The sequence below is a fragment of the Apteryx rowi genome, unplaced genomic scaffold (assembly GCF_003343035.1).
Source record: "Apteryx rowi isolate R43461 unplaced genomic scaffold, aptRow1 scaffold_397, whole genome shotgun sequence".
Taxonomy (NCBI): domain Eukaryota; kingdom Metazoa; phylum Chordata; class Aves; order Apterygiformes; family Apterygidae; genus Apteryx; species Apteryx rowi.
This window is the reverse complement of record NW_020450496.1, coordinates 751,634-766,415: the sequence shown is the minus strand read 5'-3', so window position 1 is coordinate 766,415 and position 14,782 is coordinate 751,634. Positions and strand designations below refer to the sequence as shown.

General features: G+C 39.1%; 1 protein-coding gene across 2 annotated transcripts in view; it reads left to right on the top strand.

Annotated features, from left to right (window-relative positions):
- Positions 1-14,782, top strand: part of MPPED2 (metallophosphoesterase domain containing 2) — a 107,071-nt gene that overhangs the window by 24,699 nt on the left and 67,590 nt on the right. For both annotated transcript variants that reach the window (XM_026074717.1, XM_026074716.1), the window contains exon 2: positions 9,881-10,062. In XM_026074717.1, coding sequence (XP_025930502.1) covers positions 9,881-10,062 — 182 coding nt within the window. The remainder of the gene's footprint in view (positions 1-9,880; positions 10,063-14,782) is intronic.

Here is a 14,782-nt window from a genome sequence, read left to right as displayed (position 1 = left end):
AGTGTCAAGGTAGAACAAAACCGATTAAATTAAATTTATCCAGGAGATCCGGTTCATTTTGTTTTTTTCCATTACAAAAGCCTTCTCTGTTGTTTCCACCCTAGAAATAAGTCCTCCCCATTTTATGACTCATGCAATTGAAGTAATTGGAGAGATACCACACATTAATTTAGCCTCACTCTAGCTGAGATATAAAATGTGAATCTTTCAAATCTCATTGTCTTGAAAATTGGATTCTAAATTCATATCTCTGCAGGGCTTGTGATTCCAGATTTCACATTCCAAGTATATTTAATGAGTCAGTATTTGTAGAGCTTATAGTCAGGAAATAAAAATTTTCCTTCAGTATACAGAGCTTATTGACATACCTTCCTAGTAGGTGAAGTTTTATCAGCAGAAGAGGGATGGTTTTTATATAATTTATAGTTGCCCCTGAGTCCCTCAACAGAAAAAAGAATGCGGGAAAAGTACTTTTTAATGACTTTTAATTAAAACCATACTAGCACAAAAACAGCAATTTACTGTTTTATTTAAATCAGAAACTTTTGCCTGGACCTTWGAGTGATTCTGATACTGATGTCGCTATTGTTTTCAGTACTGTTTTGCTTTTGTAACCTTTGGAAAGCCACTTACACCCAAATTTTAAAAGATATTTCATCAACTGGAAAGAAATTTCATCTGCAAGGTGATGATTAAGAGGATTTTCAAAAGCACTCAAGCAGTTCAGTTTCTGAATTCCCATTAATATCAGAGGAGGTTAGGTACTTCAGAAAAACAGCATGTGACTATTAGCCACTCCAAAAAACGCCACAGAAAATTTGGGTTTTACCTTTTTCTGCTTTTTTTTTTCTTTTTTTTCTGCTTTTATTACTGACCAGAATCTGGGAATCTTGGAGTCTTAATTAGTTGAGGTTTATATTCAGGCTGAGAAGATGTATTCCTATAACTTTCTCATAAGGCATGTTTTCTTAAGTTTGCCCAAATTATGACAATGGATGGTATRGATCTTTTCAGTTTAATCTTAAAAATTTCACTGGAAGTAAAGCAGCTCCAAAACCTGTAATGAAAAGATCCATCATTTCCCTGCAGCTATAATTGTTGGAAACGTTAGCAGTAAGCTGAGTGGTGCATTGAATTCTCATGTGGGTTTGTAAAAATGGTTTTTTTCACATTGCACTGTGACACAATTAATGGCATCTCTGAAATAAATATCAGATCTCTGTTTTACAGTTTCCAGAACTCCTTCAGAGGTTCTGATGGGAGACACATGTGCATGGAGATTTCCGGAAGAGGTTATAACTAACTTGCGGTAGTTTGTTCTTAGGTGCATGTGCATGTACAGATACGATCTACCAGTGAGAGTGGTGAAAGGTCTTTGTGTCCTTTGCTTGGTAGGCAGAGAAGAAAACAAATGTTTTCTTGGTGTTTGGCCACGCTGGAAGATGGGGTCAAGTTAACAGAAGCAGTAATATATATGATTTAAACAACTAGTGGCTGGTGGTGGCCAACTAAAGTAATGCTATATGTGATGTTCATGGTGTTTATTGAGAGGAAATAAGTATTTGGCTTTCTGTCATTCAGCACATGTTGTATCACAGAATCATCGCCTTTTCCAGGTGCATAATTGTTTTTGAAATCTGTTCCCCTCGCGAGGCCCTCATCCCTGCAGAATGTCATCTAGGGTTGGGGTCTACAGCTGTGCTTGGGACACCAAGACCTGCCCTGCAGCATGGTGTAGAGAGATGGCATCAAGGATATAAAGATGCCAGTGCCTGTTGGACTGGTCAAGGTGGCACCGACTGTAGGCAAACATTTGAGCTGGGTCTGGGGCCACAGTGCAGCAAGCAAAGCCAGCAGCGTGGAGCAGGCTAGGGAGACACGGCTGCATGCACTGGGGCTGCGGAGCTCAGAGCATGGATGTCTGAGCCTGGGAACAGGGGCAAAGGAGATTTCTGGATTTTTGTCATTTAAAAGCCTTGGTCTTGACTGTATGTTGTTGGCTGTGTTGTGTGCACAGCGATGCCCTCTTTGGTGGTGTTTCACCGTGGAGTGTGGGGAGGGATGCTAACTCTTCCTGGCTGGCAGTGGGGTGTTGCAGGCAGACAGCGYGTATGGGGCGGGAGCGCTGGCCCTGTGCACGCGGTTGCCACTGGGGATCCTGCAGCAGGGTGATCTGGGCTGTGAGACGTGCTGGCAAGGGGATATGGTGAGAAATAAGAGTGCTTCGAGAAAAGAAAAAGCCTGGGTCTTCTAAGTTGTGCAAAATGAGGGAACCACATCCAGGGCATGACTCTGGAGCACGGAAAGCAGAAAGGGGCCAAGACGGGGTTAGCAGGGAGGCCCCTGGCTAGCTGTGGGAGCCGCAGCTGCGGGGCGGTCATAATGTCGTAGCAGTGAAGCAGCTCAAAAGATTTTGAGTAAGTTGTAACGAGGAATAGGGACGTCATATCTCTTCCATGCTTTGTGCTGTAGTTTGGGTTTTTAATAATGATAGTGTAACAAGTCTTGATTAACATGTCAGTATTCAGATCAGCCTGATAAGTAAGCTAAATGGCACTACATTTTAAGACTTATGTTAAAGTTTTGAACTAAAGATTTTGAATTTGGATGTTGAATTTTTGTTCCAAAATGTAGATGTGTACAGTTTGATATTGATGTAGTTCTTTTAGTCTGTAGGATTAGAAATCATTTTTAAAAATCATGAAATTGGCCTAATATTCATGAGAATCTTTTTTTAATAAGAAAGATTACACATCTCTTCTATTTCCCTTCCATTTCTTGAACTTTTGCAACACATACTTGTGCATTTCACACATTTTTCTTCAACTGAGAGAGCTATTGATGTATTCGGGGAAAAGAAAATAATTGAAGCCACAGTTCTCGCATGATCACTCAGTTTCAGGACCTGGGAATCTAAGAGAAATAACAAATAACATAATACAACAAAGTCATGTGATTTGGCTACAGCAACAAATGCTGTCAGTACAGTAACAAAACGTTTTCACAGAAATTCCTATTCTCTTCTCATGAACTTCATGTGCCAGAGGGAGTATGTGCAGAGGCAGATGTTTGCATTCAGAGAAGGAAAAAGATGAAGATACAGAAACTCTATTGCTTTCATTTTCTGATTCAGACAAAATTATCTTTTGTTGCCATAGCTCAGAAGGGAACTAACAACACTTAAAAACAAACTTTTTGTAAGTGTTTTTGCAGAAAGTGTTTGTATTTTGATCCTAAAATAAATATACTGAGCTAAATGGCTCTTTCCAAAAGTATTTGGTTTACAGATTTTCAAAATAGGGTTATCAGGAAGGGTATGAATATTTTGCAAGAGGAAGCTAAATTGCAAATAAATAAAACCATCATTATGCATAGTAAAAGCTTTGAAAGTTGAATAGGTGATTTTTAAAAAGTGTTAATAACAGAGATATGTTTTTAATAGAGAAAAGTGACTGGATAATGTGTCTCCAGATGACCCCCAAAACAGTAGCGGAAGTGCAGCAACACATACAGATTTTATATGGTAAACAAACAAAAGTCTGTTGTTAAACTGACCAAGAATGAATGCTAATTTAGATGTCATAAAAACAAACCTACAAATGCAAGCGTAGATGTAACCTAATGGAGAATTTTTTAAAAGATGAATAAACGGTATATACTGTGATTAAAATCTGGGAGAGACATGGACCCATATGTTTCAGGACCCTCCATATGTCTGGTGAGTCTGGGAAAGGGTAAAATTACGTGGTCTTTTGAGGTTGCTTTTGTTCACCTGCAGGAAAGACAACAAATCTAGTTTAAAAAGTAGTGGACTGTAAACAGTAATACTGCTGTTTGAAACTTACTGAGGGGAGAAATACTTGTGCATCTGTAAATATTTTACTCAGCATAGGTGCTGCATTCATCTAAGTGATTTATTCTTGCTTAGGAACTGGAAATTCTTCCTGGATGAACGTTAAGATTTTTATTTTATCTTCATGGATGAATTGGTTTCTTGGGAATTCTGCTATATGAGAAGATTTGGGAGTTGACTTGCTTATCTCAAAAACCAAGTGAGCAGGCCGTGGGTTCATCTCCCTAAACAGAGGCATTCCAGGGAACAAGCTAACAGAGCCAGAGCACTGTGCTTTCAGCTCTTGAAGTCATCCATGCAGAATTACGCTTTGGAATCAAAACTTTCACTTCTTTCAGAAAAATGATACTTGTGTCTTTTCTAAGCTTTCTTTGAAAACAGGAACCCAGTGTAATTCTGCCTGCAGATGTGTCTTTTGGAGGGCTGTACTGCCATTTTGTCTCTGAGGTACTTTGCTAGTGCTGCTGATTTATAAGGCATCGCTATGAGTAACTAGTTTAAACTTGAGCAGAAATACGCAGTTTACATATTTGTTCCATGCTTTGACATCCTAAATCATGTCCTTTGTCACTATGCACATGAAACACGCAATGTTTTCCTGGATGAGTTTCTGAATCCAGCCATCCTTGATAACTTCTATGTTGCTGATCATTGTTCAATTATTTAATTTCCTATCAGTATCCATTTTTTAAAAGTGAATGAAGCTGTGGCTTCATGTATGAGAGCTTCCTTGTCAGATGAAACCCAGCTCTGCCTCAGAACATCTCTGAAAAGGGTAAAGAATTTCTACATCGTAAACTGTGTTTGGAAGGACGAAGAAAAGGAAGGGAGAGAAGGGCATCTGAATAAATTACTACATACTATAACTTTTTCTGATGTGTTGCACAAAGCTGACAGGAGCAGCTTTGTACTCCTGGGAGCGTACCCAAAACTTTGCCTGTTTCCTTTGTATTGGCAAGSGGTGACTTCCCACAAAGGAGGTCTGCGCAGTAAGAAAGAAGGGAAAACAGAGCTGAGTTTGGTCCTGCTGTTGTGTGCAGTCGCAGTGCGGATCCATTGGTGAAGGCTGCTCTTCATTTGTGGAAGTGTTTCCTAGAATTTAATTTACACAACTAGGACTCTATATTTTATTCATTGATCACAAGTAAGAAAAACTGATAAAGAGACTTTGGAGCACCATCTCATTTCATTGTTTTGAGAGTAAAGTTGTATTATCAGCAGGCACTTACAGTATAGTCAGCAGGTGCCATGCCTACACTACGACTTGTGAAATGGCTGAAGGAGGGTGACACGCACAATATAATGAGCTCTTTCTTCAGTGGAAGGTGATTTCCACCTACATTTACTCTGAGACTCCCCCTGTTCTGCCAGCTATCCTGATATTGTCTCCAGTCGTAGTAAAAGTTGGTAATTTTTCCCTGCTAAACAAAGTAACTCATAATGAAATTTAAAACAAAGAATGAGTAATGAGTAGGATTATAGCTTGCTTGGTTATACCTAGCTATCCCTAAAAAGCTTTAGCTGCTGATGTGGATAAGCTCGCATGGGTGGCACTGCATGATCCTGAAGTAAGGAGTGCGCATTATTGGGCTGACCAAGGAGCAGATCTGGAGCCAGACTTTCACTTTGAAGGGCAGTGAAGCTGTCCATTCTCTGGTTCCCCTCCTTCTCCCTGGAGAAGTAGCCAGGAATATTTTGACACTAATAGCAGATTCTCTCTTTCTTGATCACGTCTTTACAGGGACAGATTGCAGTTACACATCTGCTAACCTCAGGTCTTTGCAGTACTGGGACCAGAACCAGGAAACAGCAGCCCAGCCAGCACCACATGCAGGTTGCTGTTTGTATAGCCAGTAGGACAGGAGGGCAACGCTGAGCTTTCTTGCTGCAGCATGTGGCCTTTAAAGGCCCTGGTGTCTTGGGACCATCGTTATAGCTGTGGTTTTGGAGGCAGATAGTGTTCAGTGGTAGCCAATGAGTAAGCCAAATCAGAGTCTGGTTTATATTCTCATTTGATTAAATTACAGCATTATTTTGAAGAATTGTAAATTTGAGGTTTACATCTGAGGGACTCTTATTCTAAATGAGAACAACTGATTGTAAAGGCAGTTTAGTTAAGCCAAGTAATTATCTGATAAGCAAGGTCTTTATAGAAGTGTATGGAGATTACATTGTCCTTTTTGATTCCTAAACCTCTGTCATGAATACTTTAAACATGACAGATCTTACATTACTGTCATGATCTTAGAAAGCAGTATTTCTCAGCTGCCCTATGGCATTTCACTCTGGGCCTTCCATAAACTTTTGAAAAACTACTTAAGTGCCTGGTCTTTCTAAGGTGCAAGATGTTTTAGGATAGATGAATACCTGTCACCAGCTGACTTTAGTGGAAGTTTGGTGCCCAAGTTTGTTTACTAACTTAAGGCAAAAACTCTTCTTTCATTTTGATACTTCTCTATATTTTGTTATGTTGTTTTCCATTTTCTGGTTACTGTATTAATCCAAACATGAACATTTAAATTATGCTGGCATTACATTTACTATATCATTCCATAAGCACACTTTTCCAAATGCAGTGGTAGGATAATCTGTAAAGTGCTTCAGTGTGCCAGCTCAGGAGAACTGAAAAAATAAAGTTTTGGTGGTGGTGGAGTATGTCAGAGTTGGCTGGATGCATTGTGTTTGAAGCAACTGGTAAGGAATCCACTGAATTTCTTCGGTACGTGTTCTGATTTGGCAGAGACTCACGGTGAGCAGGTCTGAAATAATTACTTTCTTATATCCTGCTGAACTGTGATAAGAGTCACATGCACAGCTATTACAGAGCGGTTGGAAATGCCAGTCTGTAATCTCCAGTTGTTAGGCTGTGGGCTGTGCAGAGCACCGGAAGAACAGATGTGGTTGTTCACAGCCCAGGTAGAAGCCTACGAGTGGTGTCAGCCCAAAGCTGTGAAAGGTAGCTCCTTGCCTTCTGCGGCAGATGATCTCACAAGTTCAGAGGCTGGTCCTTTTGTGATACAGTGATAAATAAAAATCTTGCATTACTCTTTCCCGTACAGTAGCTATAGATGAGAAGAAAACGTGAACCTTTAGGATTAGCAATAACACCACTTTTATTAAGTTTCTATTGAAGGACTGTTTTGARTAAGATAAAATTGATGGGCTGGACACAATAACCTTTAGTATCTCACTTTCAAATACTTACTAGCCAAGCACAACTGAATAGAGAAGAAATTAAGTTTAGATATAGAAAAAAGGTTACTTGGCAACATCATAGTGTATGTAAAGAGGAGAAAGAGGGATCAGAAACTTAATGAATTTGGATTATGGAATTTTCTGTAAGTCAAGTCATTGCATGAATAGAAAAGATCATAAACCAGATTTCATTGTCATATGCTAATAGGGATTGCATAAAGCAGAACAGTTTGGGAATAAACTGCAGGGAACAGAAGAAGCATAGCGGCTGCGTAGGAACAGAAGGGGACTCCACAGAGGCAGACAGTGCTAGTCATCATTCATGCAGAGACAGTCTGAACGAGGCATGTGGTAGTGATGGTATGYGGTAGTGATGAAGTGGGGTGTTCAGTTTTTGTGCTGTCTGGAGAATACATGCTTGGAAGTGTGGAGATGTTGATTCAGAGTCCCTCATGTTTACTCCGTGGCATGTTTCTAAAAAGTATCAATTTACCTTCAGTAACTGGGAGGAAGGACCAGATAAGAAAGTGCTATGGCCTGTAATCACAGTTCTGCCTAGCTTGCCAGTATGATCGCAATGGATACGGGAGTTTTCTCTATGGTAACAATTTTATTAATTTCTAATCCTGGTAGAGAAGAAAGATCCATTGATTGCTGGAGTTCAGGTTTTGTAGTGGGTTTCTGTACTGATAGCCAGTTATATGCCTCAACTAATGATACCTGGTGCTTTGGGAGGAAAAGGAGGTCCAGTACCAAAAGAGGAGAAAGAGAGAAAAGGAGAGAAAAAAACACCAAAAAAAGAATCTACGAAACTGCCCCTTCCCATCCAGTTAGTCTTGCTGAAAACATCTGTCTGTAAAATAAAGACCATATTAAAACAAGCAGCATCTTGTAAGAGCCTGGATTTTGCAAGTTAACTCAGTGGATCAGGGCAACCAAATATGGTGCATTTGTGGTTAATACATTTCGATTGGAACTACTTTTTCTGCTACCTAGAAAATGCAGTCTAACAAATAAGATCCCCCACCCTTTTCCTACATGCCTAGAATTCAAGCTGTTAGTAAATATTCTGCCTAATAAAAAACAAATTCAGTAAAACCTTTGTGTGTCAACCTGGACATTTTTCCGTTGGAGACCAGTCCCTATAGGGCTTCAGTTTCCTGAACCATTATAAACTATTCTCAGTACAGGGAGCTGAATCACTCCCTGGAGGATCCTTTTGGCCTCTCTCACCTATGTAAGGAGCCAAAGTTAAGACATCAGTGTAAGTTTCCATACAGTTCAGTACATAAATAAGGATGTATCTATGTTAGAAAAGATAAAGGAACACTTCTACGGCCTATATTTTTTCAGGATTTGTGTTTTATTTTCTGTTACTGATCACACATCTCCTCATTAAAAATATGAGTATTTAAGGAAAACAGATTCCCAGTCATTTGTGATAGTTACTTGCTTTTCTTTCAGTGTGGAAAGCAAAACTAGTACAGTCTGTTTAATTTTCTTTTTGCTTTCGGGCAACAATTCTTGAATATCTGTTGCTGTGCCAGTTCATCCCAATAAATCTAGGAATACTGTTATTTTGGGTACTTTAAAATACATAGAGCTTGTTTTCATTGCTGTGGTGGTTCGAGACATAACTGGACCGTTGTTCCAATCCAACTCCTGCATACCACAAAATTTCTAGCTCAAACTAAGCTCTAACCATGAATGAAATGGCCCATCACTGGAATGGGTTGAAATTTTGTGCAGTTGGGATGGGCTTTTCTGTGGTGTTAATCCAGATGCTATGTTATTCAGGTGTTGATTTATAGTGTGATACTTCAGGCTGTCTCAAGAGGAGACAAATTGAGCAAATCAAAGTTGAGCAAATCAAAACGAGATAACTCTGCAGTGAAATATTTGCTGGCCCGAATTTGGTGATGGGTTGCCTTTTATACTTTAAGTTATTTTGATGCAAACTAGAACATCTAACCACTAAGTATGTCTAAACCACTTGTCTCTTCCCTATTATTTTTCTCTATTCTGCTTAAATGAAGAAAAAAGTCAAATTTCTATGCTGGGTCACTTGTTGTAGTTGGTAAGATCATTTTAACAAAGTGTAGCTTGCAAATAGTCAGTTGAACTAAATTATTAATATCATTAAGAAATACTTTTTATCCAGGGTTGCTTAATGCTCTGTCGCATCAGTTCCTGACTTTATAGATCTTGGAAGATGGGCTCAAGATTTTGTATGAGGAAGAGTAAGGAGTTATCAGTATGCTCAGTTCTGCAGTTTCCAGGCTTCATCGCAGCACTGCTGAATGTACCTGACTGTGTGTAAACAAATATTCCTGTTGGAATCAATAAAGGTGTTTATGCCCTTGAACAAAATCATATGTGAAGCTGCTTAACTCAAGTGAGAGACTGTTGCTGGCCACCTGCTAGAGTTGTTATTCAATGGCCTGTGCACCTGCTCATGTATAAAGCAGGTGATGGAAGAAGATGCGTCTGAATTCAAAGTTTCTAAAAACCATTTTCACCAATGCTTAAATTAATCCATTTTCTAAACATTCTAAACATTCACCAATGTTTAAATTATCAGAAACTAGCCATATCGTGTATTTTTTTACCTTCCTTCCTTGACAGGTAAGTTTTCGACAAGCATTGTGGTCCCTTCTGGATTTTTGATGGTGTTGCATTATGGAGTCATTTCTTTCAGCATGGTGTGTGTATAAATGTGTGTGTGTGCGCATGTACAATTACGTATAGATAGATTTGTGTTGATATTTGAAATATAAGATGTGAGGAATTTAATCTTGTAACTGTTATGAGATCTTTATGTGTCTGCTTTAGGGTCGACCCTATTCCATATGACACTCCAAAACCAGCGGGCCACACGCGATTTGTCTGCGTCTCAGACACACACTCCAGAACAGATGGCATCCAGATGCCTTATGGGGACATCCTTCTCCACACGGGCGATTTCACCGAACTGGGACTGCCCTCAGAGGTTAAGAAGTTTAATGACTGGTTAGGTAAGGAATTATTGCRTTTTGGTGACCCCAATTAACCTCTCCTGTCCAACTGTCAGTCACTGCCTCCTAATTGAATTAGAGAACTTGGAAATCCCCCCTACCCTTGCTTCGGTTGCCCTCATGTGATGTGCTGTTTCTAGCTTCAGTATGATTCTGTTAATTAAGACAAGTTTAGAGACGTGACTTTATTTCCGCACTATCTTGCGGGGAAAGATACTGTCATTCCAGTGCAAGGACTGTGTAGCCTTCTGTGTGCACTAAGGGGTGGTGGCGCCTGATACTAATGCATACAGTGTTGCATAGTTTTATGTCCACAACCAAAGATATTGCTCATTGAATTTCAGATTTATTTTATTTTAAAATGGTGGTGAAAGCTACAACGTATTTTTATGGAAGTCTTTTTTTCTGTAATGTAGGGTGGCAACATCAAAAATATTGTTTGGAAGAGGGGAATTTTGTTGTGGTGATAGTCACATGATTGCCCCTTTGAGTTAAAGAGTACTGGTATTTTAACTTGGAACTCAGGCACTCAGAGCTTCTTAGGTAGAAGCATTTCTTATTCTGCTGAATTTGCTAACTGTGCATTGATGGTGTGTTGCTACAGATGAGGGCAGTTAGGCTGCAACAGCAGAAGACCAAAATAAAGGAGGGGAATGTCTGCAAAGTGTTCCTGTTACAAATACTGCTGCTGGGCTGGCTATGTACTGCCATGGCACTGCTTATGCTAGAAATACTCAGAGGAGAAGGTGACTCAGCAGCTGACCTTCCAGAAATATTTTCTTCCTGGAATGAAGTTACAGCATTATATAAAAGCTTTGAAAACATAGCTTTGTCATCATGCTGTACCTCAGTCACTGCACCCTCTCTTGCCACTGTATGATGGCCACATCTCTGCAAGCCTTTAATGGCTTCATTTTATTCTGTTGGAGTTCCTTGGCTGACCCTTCGTAGATTAGTGAGGAATGTTCTGGTTTAGGAAGGTAATTATTAAAATAAAAGAGCTTCCACATTCTTGGTCTTTTTCACCCTCTTTTGCATTTCCTCCATGCTGTTCTTACTATCTTCCTTCTGACTTTCTCTAATTGCCATAGCTGAATTTAAAAGAGTATTTGCCCCCCATTTTACTGCTGTGCTTAGGGGCGCTGGGGCATCTGGTTGCTGCTGTATTGCTGTAAATTTTGTTTTATCGTTCTTATTTCTAGAAAGCAATACTAGATTTTATCAAAACCATCCTGTTTCTAGGCATGTAATCACAGGGCTAGGAAGTAAGAAGAGGAATGAGAAACAGGTGGATATGTATATAGGTTGGGAGAAAAAAATAGGAACAATCAGAACCATATTCTTCAACCTTTGTGCATTTTCTGTAAGAACTTGTAAATGTTGAAGTGTTGGGAGGTGGGATGAGAAGATTAGCAAGCGAGGGCTGCTAGAGGCTGCACAGCTTCCCTGGGAGTGGGTGGTGTGGTCCCACCGAATTYCAGTCGTCACAGAGAAGCTAGGCARCACTGCTGTTAAAGCAGGTTCAGTTTTCACAGGTGCTGTTTATATCAGGCCGCTCCAGGAAAGGACTTGCCTTCTGGAGACTGTAGACCTCCAAAATCTACACTAAGCACTGTTAAGAGCAGTGTCTGGCTACCAAAGTTCCTCTCTGGGCTTTGGATCGTTACACAGGTATCGTTTTGATACAACCGGAGCCTGTGTCCAGTGCTTTGTGTTTGAAAATGACAACTTTGTCTGCTGAAAGCCAGCAAGAGTACGCTGCTGCTGCTGTTGTAGTGCTTTCATGGGGATTCTGACAGTATGAGCAGCCGCTTGGCATTCCTTGTTTTTAACAGGTATTTCATGAGGGCATTATTTTATCACATGCATCTTTGGTTTAACATTTGCAACATATAAATTATAAACCTTGGAATAGGTTTTCTTGCAGCCTCAGTACTTTATCATAGGGCTTTCTTAGCATATACATAGTCCTTGTAGAAGTCAGTATGATGAGAAAGGAAATTTTGCATTCTTTGGCAGTCAGTGCAATTGAAACAGAGTGGAAGCTTTGACTAGGAGAGAACTTAGCGGCTTTGGCCTGAAACTTCCATGTTACCTCTCAGATACAGAGGAAACCTCTTTTGCTCTTTCATTCCTTTTTACATGCGCAGAGTCTACATTCATTTTCATATATAAAACAGTACCAGTGATTAGGTTCTAGCCTAAAGTGAGACTGCAAATTGACTCCCCCATGGAATCTTGTCTGCATCGGTTAATATTTGCTCCATTGCTCTCCTTTTCTCATCTGGAATCAAAACACTATGAATTTAAGCATGTCCTTTTTCCATTCTATTTCTAACTTCTATTTATAAGATGGGAGTAACCACATTTTACTATTTCCTAGGTGTATTGTGAAAATTAATACCTTAAAGGTTGTGAGATGATGTCACACCTAAGTAGTAGTATGAAAAGAACAGGTTTCTTTTTTCGTCTGCTGTGTACTAGGTTGCATCTTTTTCATCGTATTTGGTAGGACCATACTCCAAAGCAAAGCATCTAGAATTCCCATCAAAGATCACGTTGTTCTTTTAGAAGCAGGTTTCGTATCTTTTGTGTGGATGGTTTTCTTTATGGGCAATCCTGTTATAAAACAGAGTTGAAGAGACAGCATCTATATTTTTCGTACTTTGAGGGATCAAAGCAAGAGCAAAGTGAGGCTTTGTTCTACAGCCGATCTTACTTACCTACCTTGTGGTAAACAACAGGGCTGTGTCTGCACTAGGGGATATAATGGGATAACTAAGGCACAGTAACTGTCCCATTAAAAAATCCACAATTTTCTTGCTGTTTTTCTTGGCAGAGTTTTCCTGCCAGAAAGCCAAAACAAAAGTTACAAGATGAATATTCTGAACTCCTGCCTAAGTTTTACTTCACTTGGTGTTTTATATGCCAACAGGACTGAGAGCACTTCTGTCAACCCTGTGACTTAATATTTTGTTGTATGATTTACCTCCATGCCTTGGTGGGTATTTTTCCTGAGCAAAATATTCAGTATCTTGTCTGTCCATTTCGTTACATTAGTTCTTCCTTAATCCCAAAACATGCTTTCCACGTCCTTTCTCCTGCTCCTTCTAGCTCTCAGCCTATCATGGAACTTTTACTAATTCTTGTGCTTTTTTCCCCTTGGCTGATAAATTTTCATTATTGGTTTTGCGTGAAAGTCATCTAGGCTCATACACTGAATAACCTCTGTGGTCACTTAGTGATTACATACGCTGGCTGGGGTAATTTATTCACTTTGTTTTGGTGTGAACGTGTCCCTTGGGTCTTGTAACTGCTGTAATCACTTGACCTTAGTGACTGTTAAATGCTTTAAACACAGTTATTTTAAATTTATAATTGTTTTCATTAAAAATCTCTTATAGTAACTTAACTGACCTTACAGTAAACGCAGCATTATGTTCTGAGGAAGAATTAAGACGTTGCCCAATATATTTTTTCCTGAATGTACTCAACATATTATCACTGTTCATATTTTTCCCATCCATTCTCATTCAATCATATATGGGAATGAAACAGAGGAGTATCTAATTATAGATAGCTCTGTCTTCATAATATAATATTTCCTTTCTGTGTGATGGGAAGTGACTTCAAAGAATTGAAGAAAAAGCAAAGATAAATTCAGGCAGATGTATCTTTAATGAGTGATGATATGTTTATTGTATGTGATGATTTGCATCTCTTTTAGCCATTTTTATCAAATGGCCAGTCCTGTTCTATAGATTTTTATTTTTTTTTTGTATAATGGTTGTCCCTTACTTATGGCCTGACTTCCTTGATTTTTTTTCCTTATTCATGCAAAGTTTGTAATATAACTTTGTTATATGTTATATGTGTATGTATATTGTTACTGGACAAACTAGGCAAAATTCTCCTGTGGTAGATATGGATAAATCCAGTAGGTGAAAGCACTGTCAGTTTACAGCGGTGGAGCTGAGCTAATTTTTTTTCTGAGTTGTTTTGGGCTTTGGCAGCATCACTCTTTTGTGCTTTCTCCATGTCTTGCTTTTGTTCTGAATGCATGTTTCTTTTCGATTTTATCCTATTATTGCCATATTTCTGTGGGATAATGAGTAAGCTTGTGAATAGTCCAATAATCAAATACATATGGTTTTGGATGGGCACAAATTTCTCCATACCTGTAATACACCCTTGCCTTTAGTAGAAATGGTGTTGATATATCTAAAATAAAAATTTGGCTTTTTTCTGTGTTGTAGTTCCTCCATTATGTTCCTTAAAATAATAAGAAGAGAATGATTAAACTCTTTTAATGTGGTGGTTGTCTTGTTACACCCTGCGTATATGGCTGTGGTCCTCAGAAATGTATTGTCAGTTCTGCTGAAGTTTATTTTTGTGTTAGTAGCACTGATGTTTCAGTGGATCTTGTTCATGTGTGACATTTGGTTATTGAAAATAGCTGCTTTGGTTTGGAACTGTTGACTGTAACATGGAAGAGATGACAAAATGGGAAGAGCACGGAAGCTGCGGTGTTGCTCTAGGAGGTATGGACAGACGGCTTGTTCTAGTCTGCACTTAGCCGTCAGTATTAACTCGTGTTGAAACTTGAAATTATATCCAAAACTCTAAGCCAGACACCTGCCAGAATAGTGTTTGATCTTGAAGATAATATAATTTAATCTGAAAAAGAATGAACTGTAACCAAACAGTATAGATAAGGCTC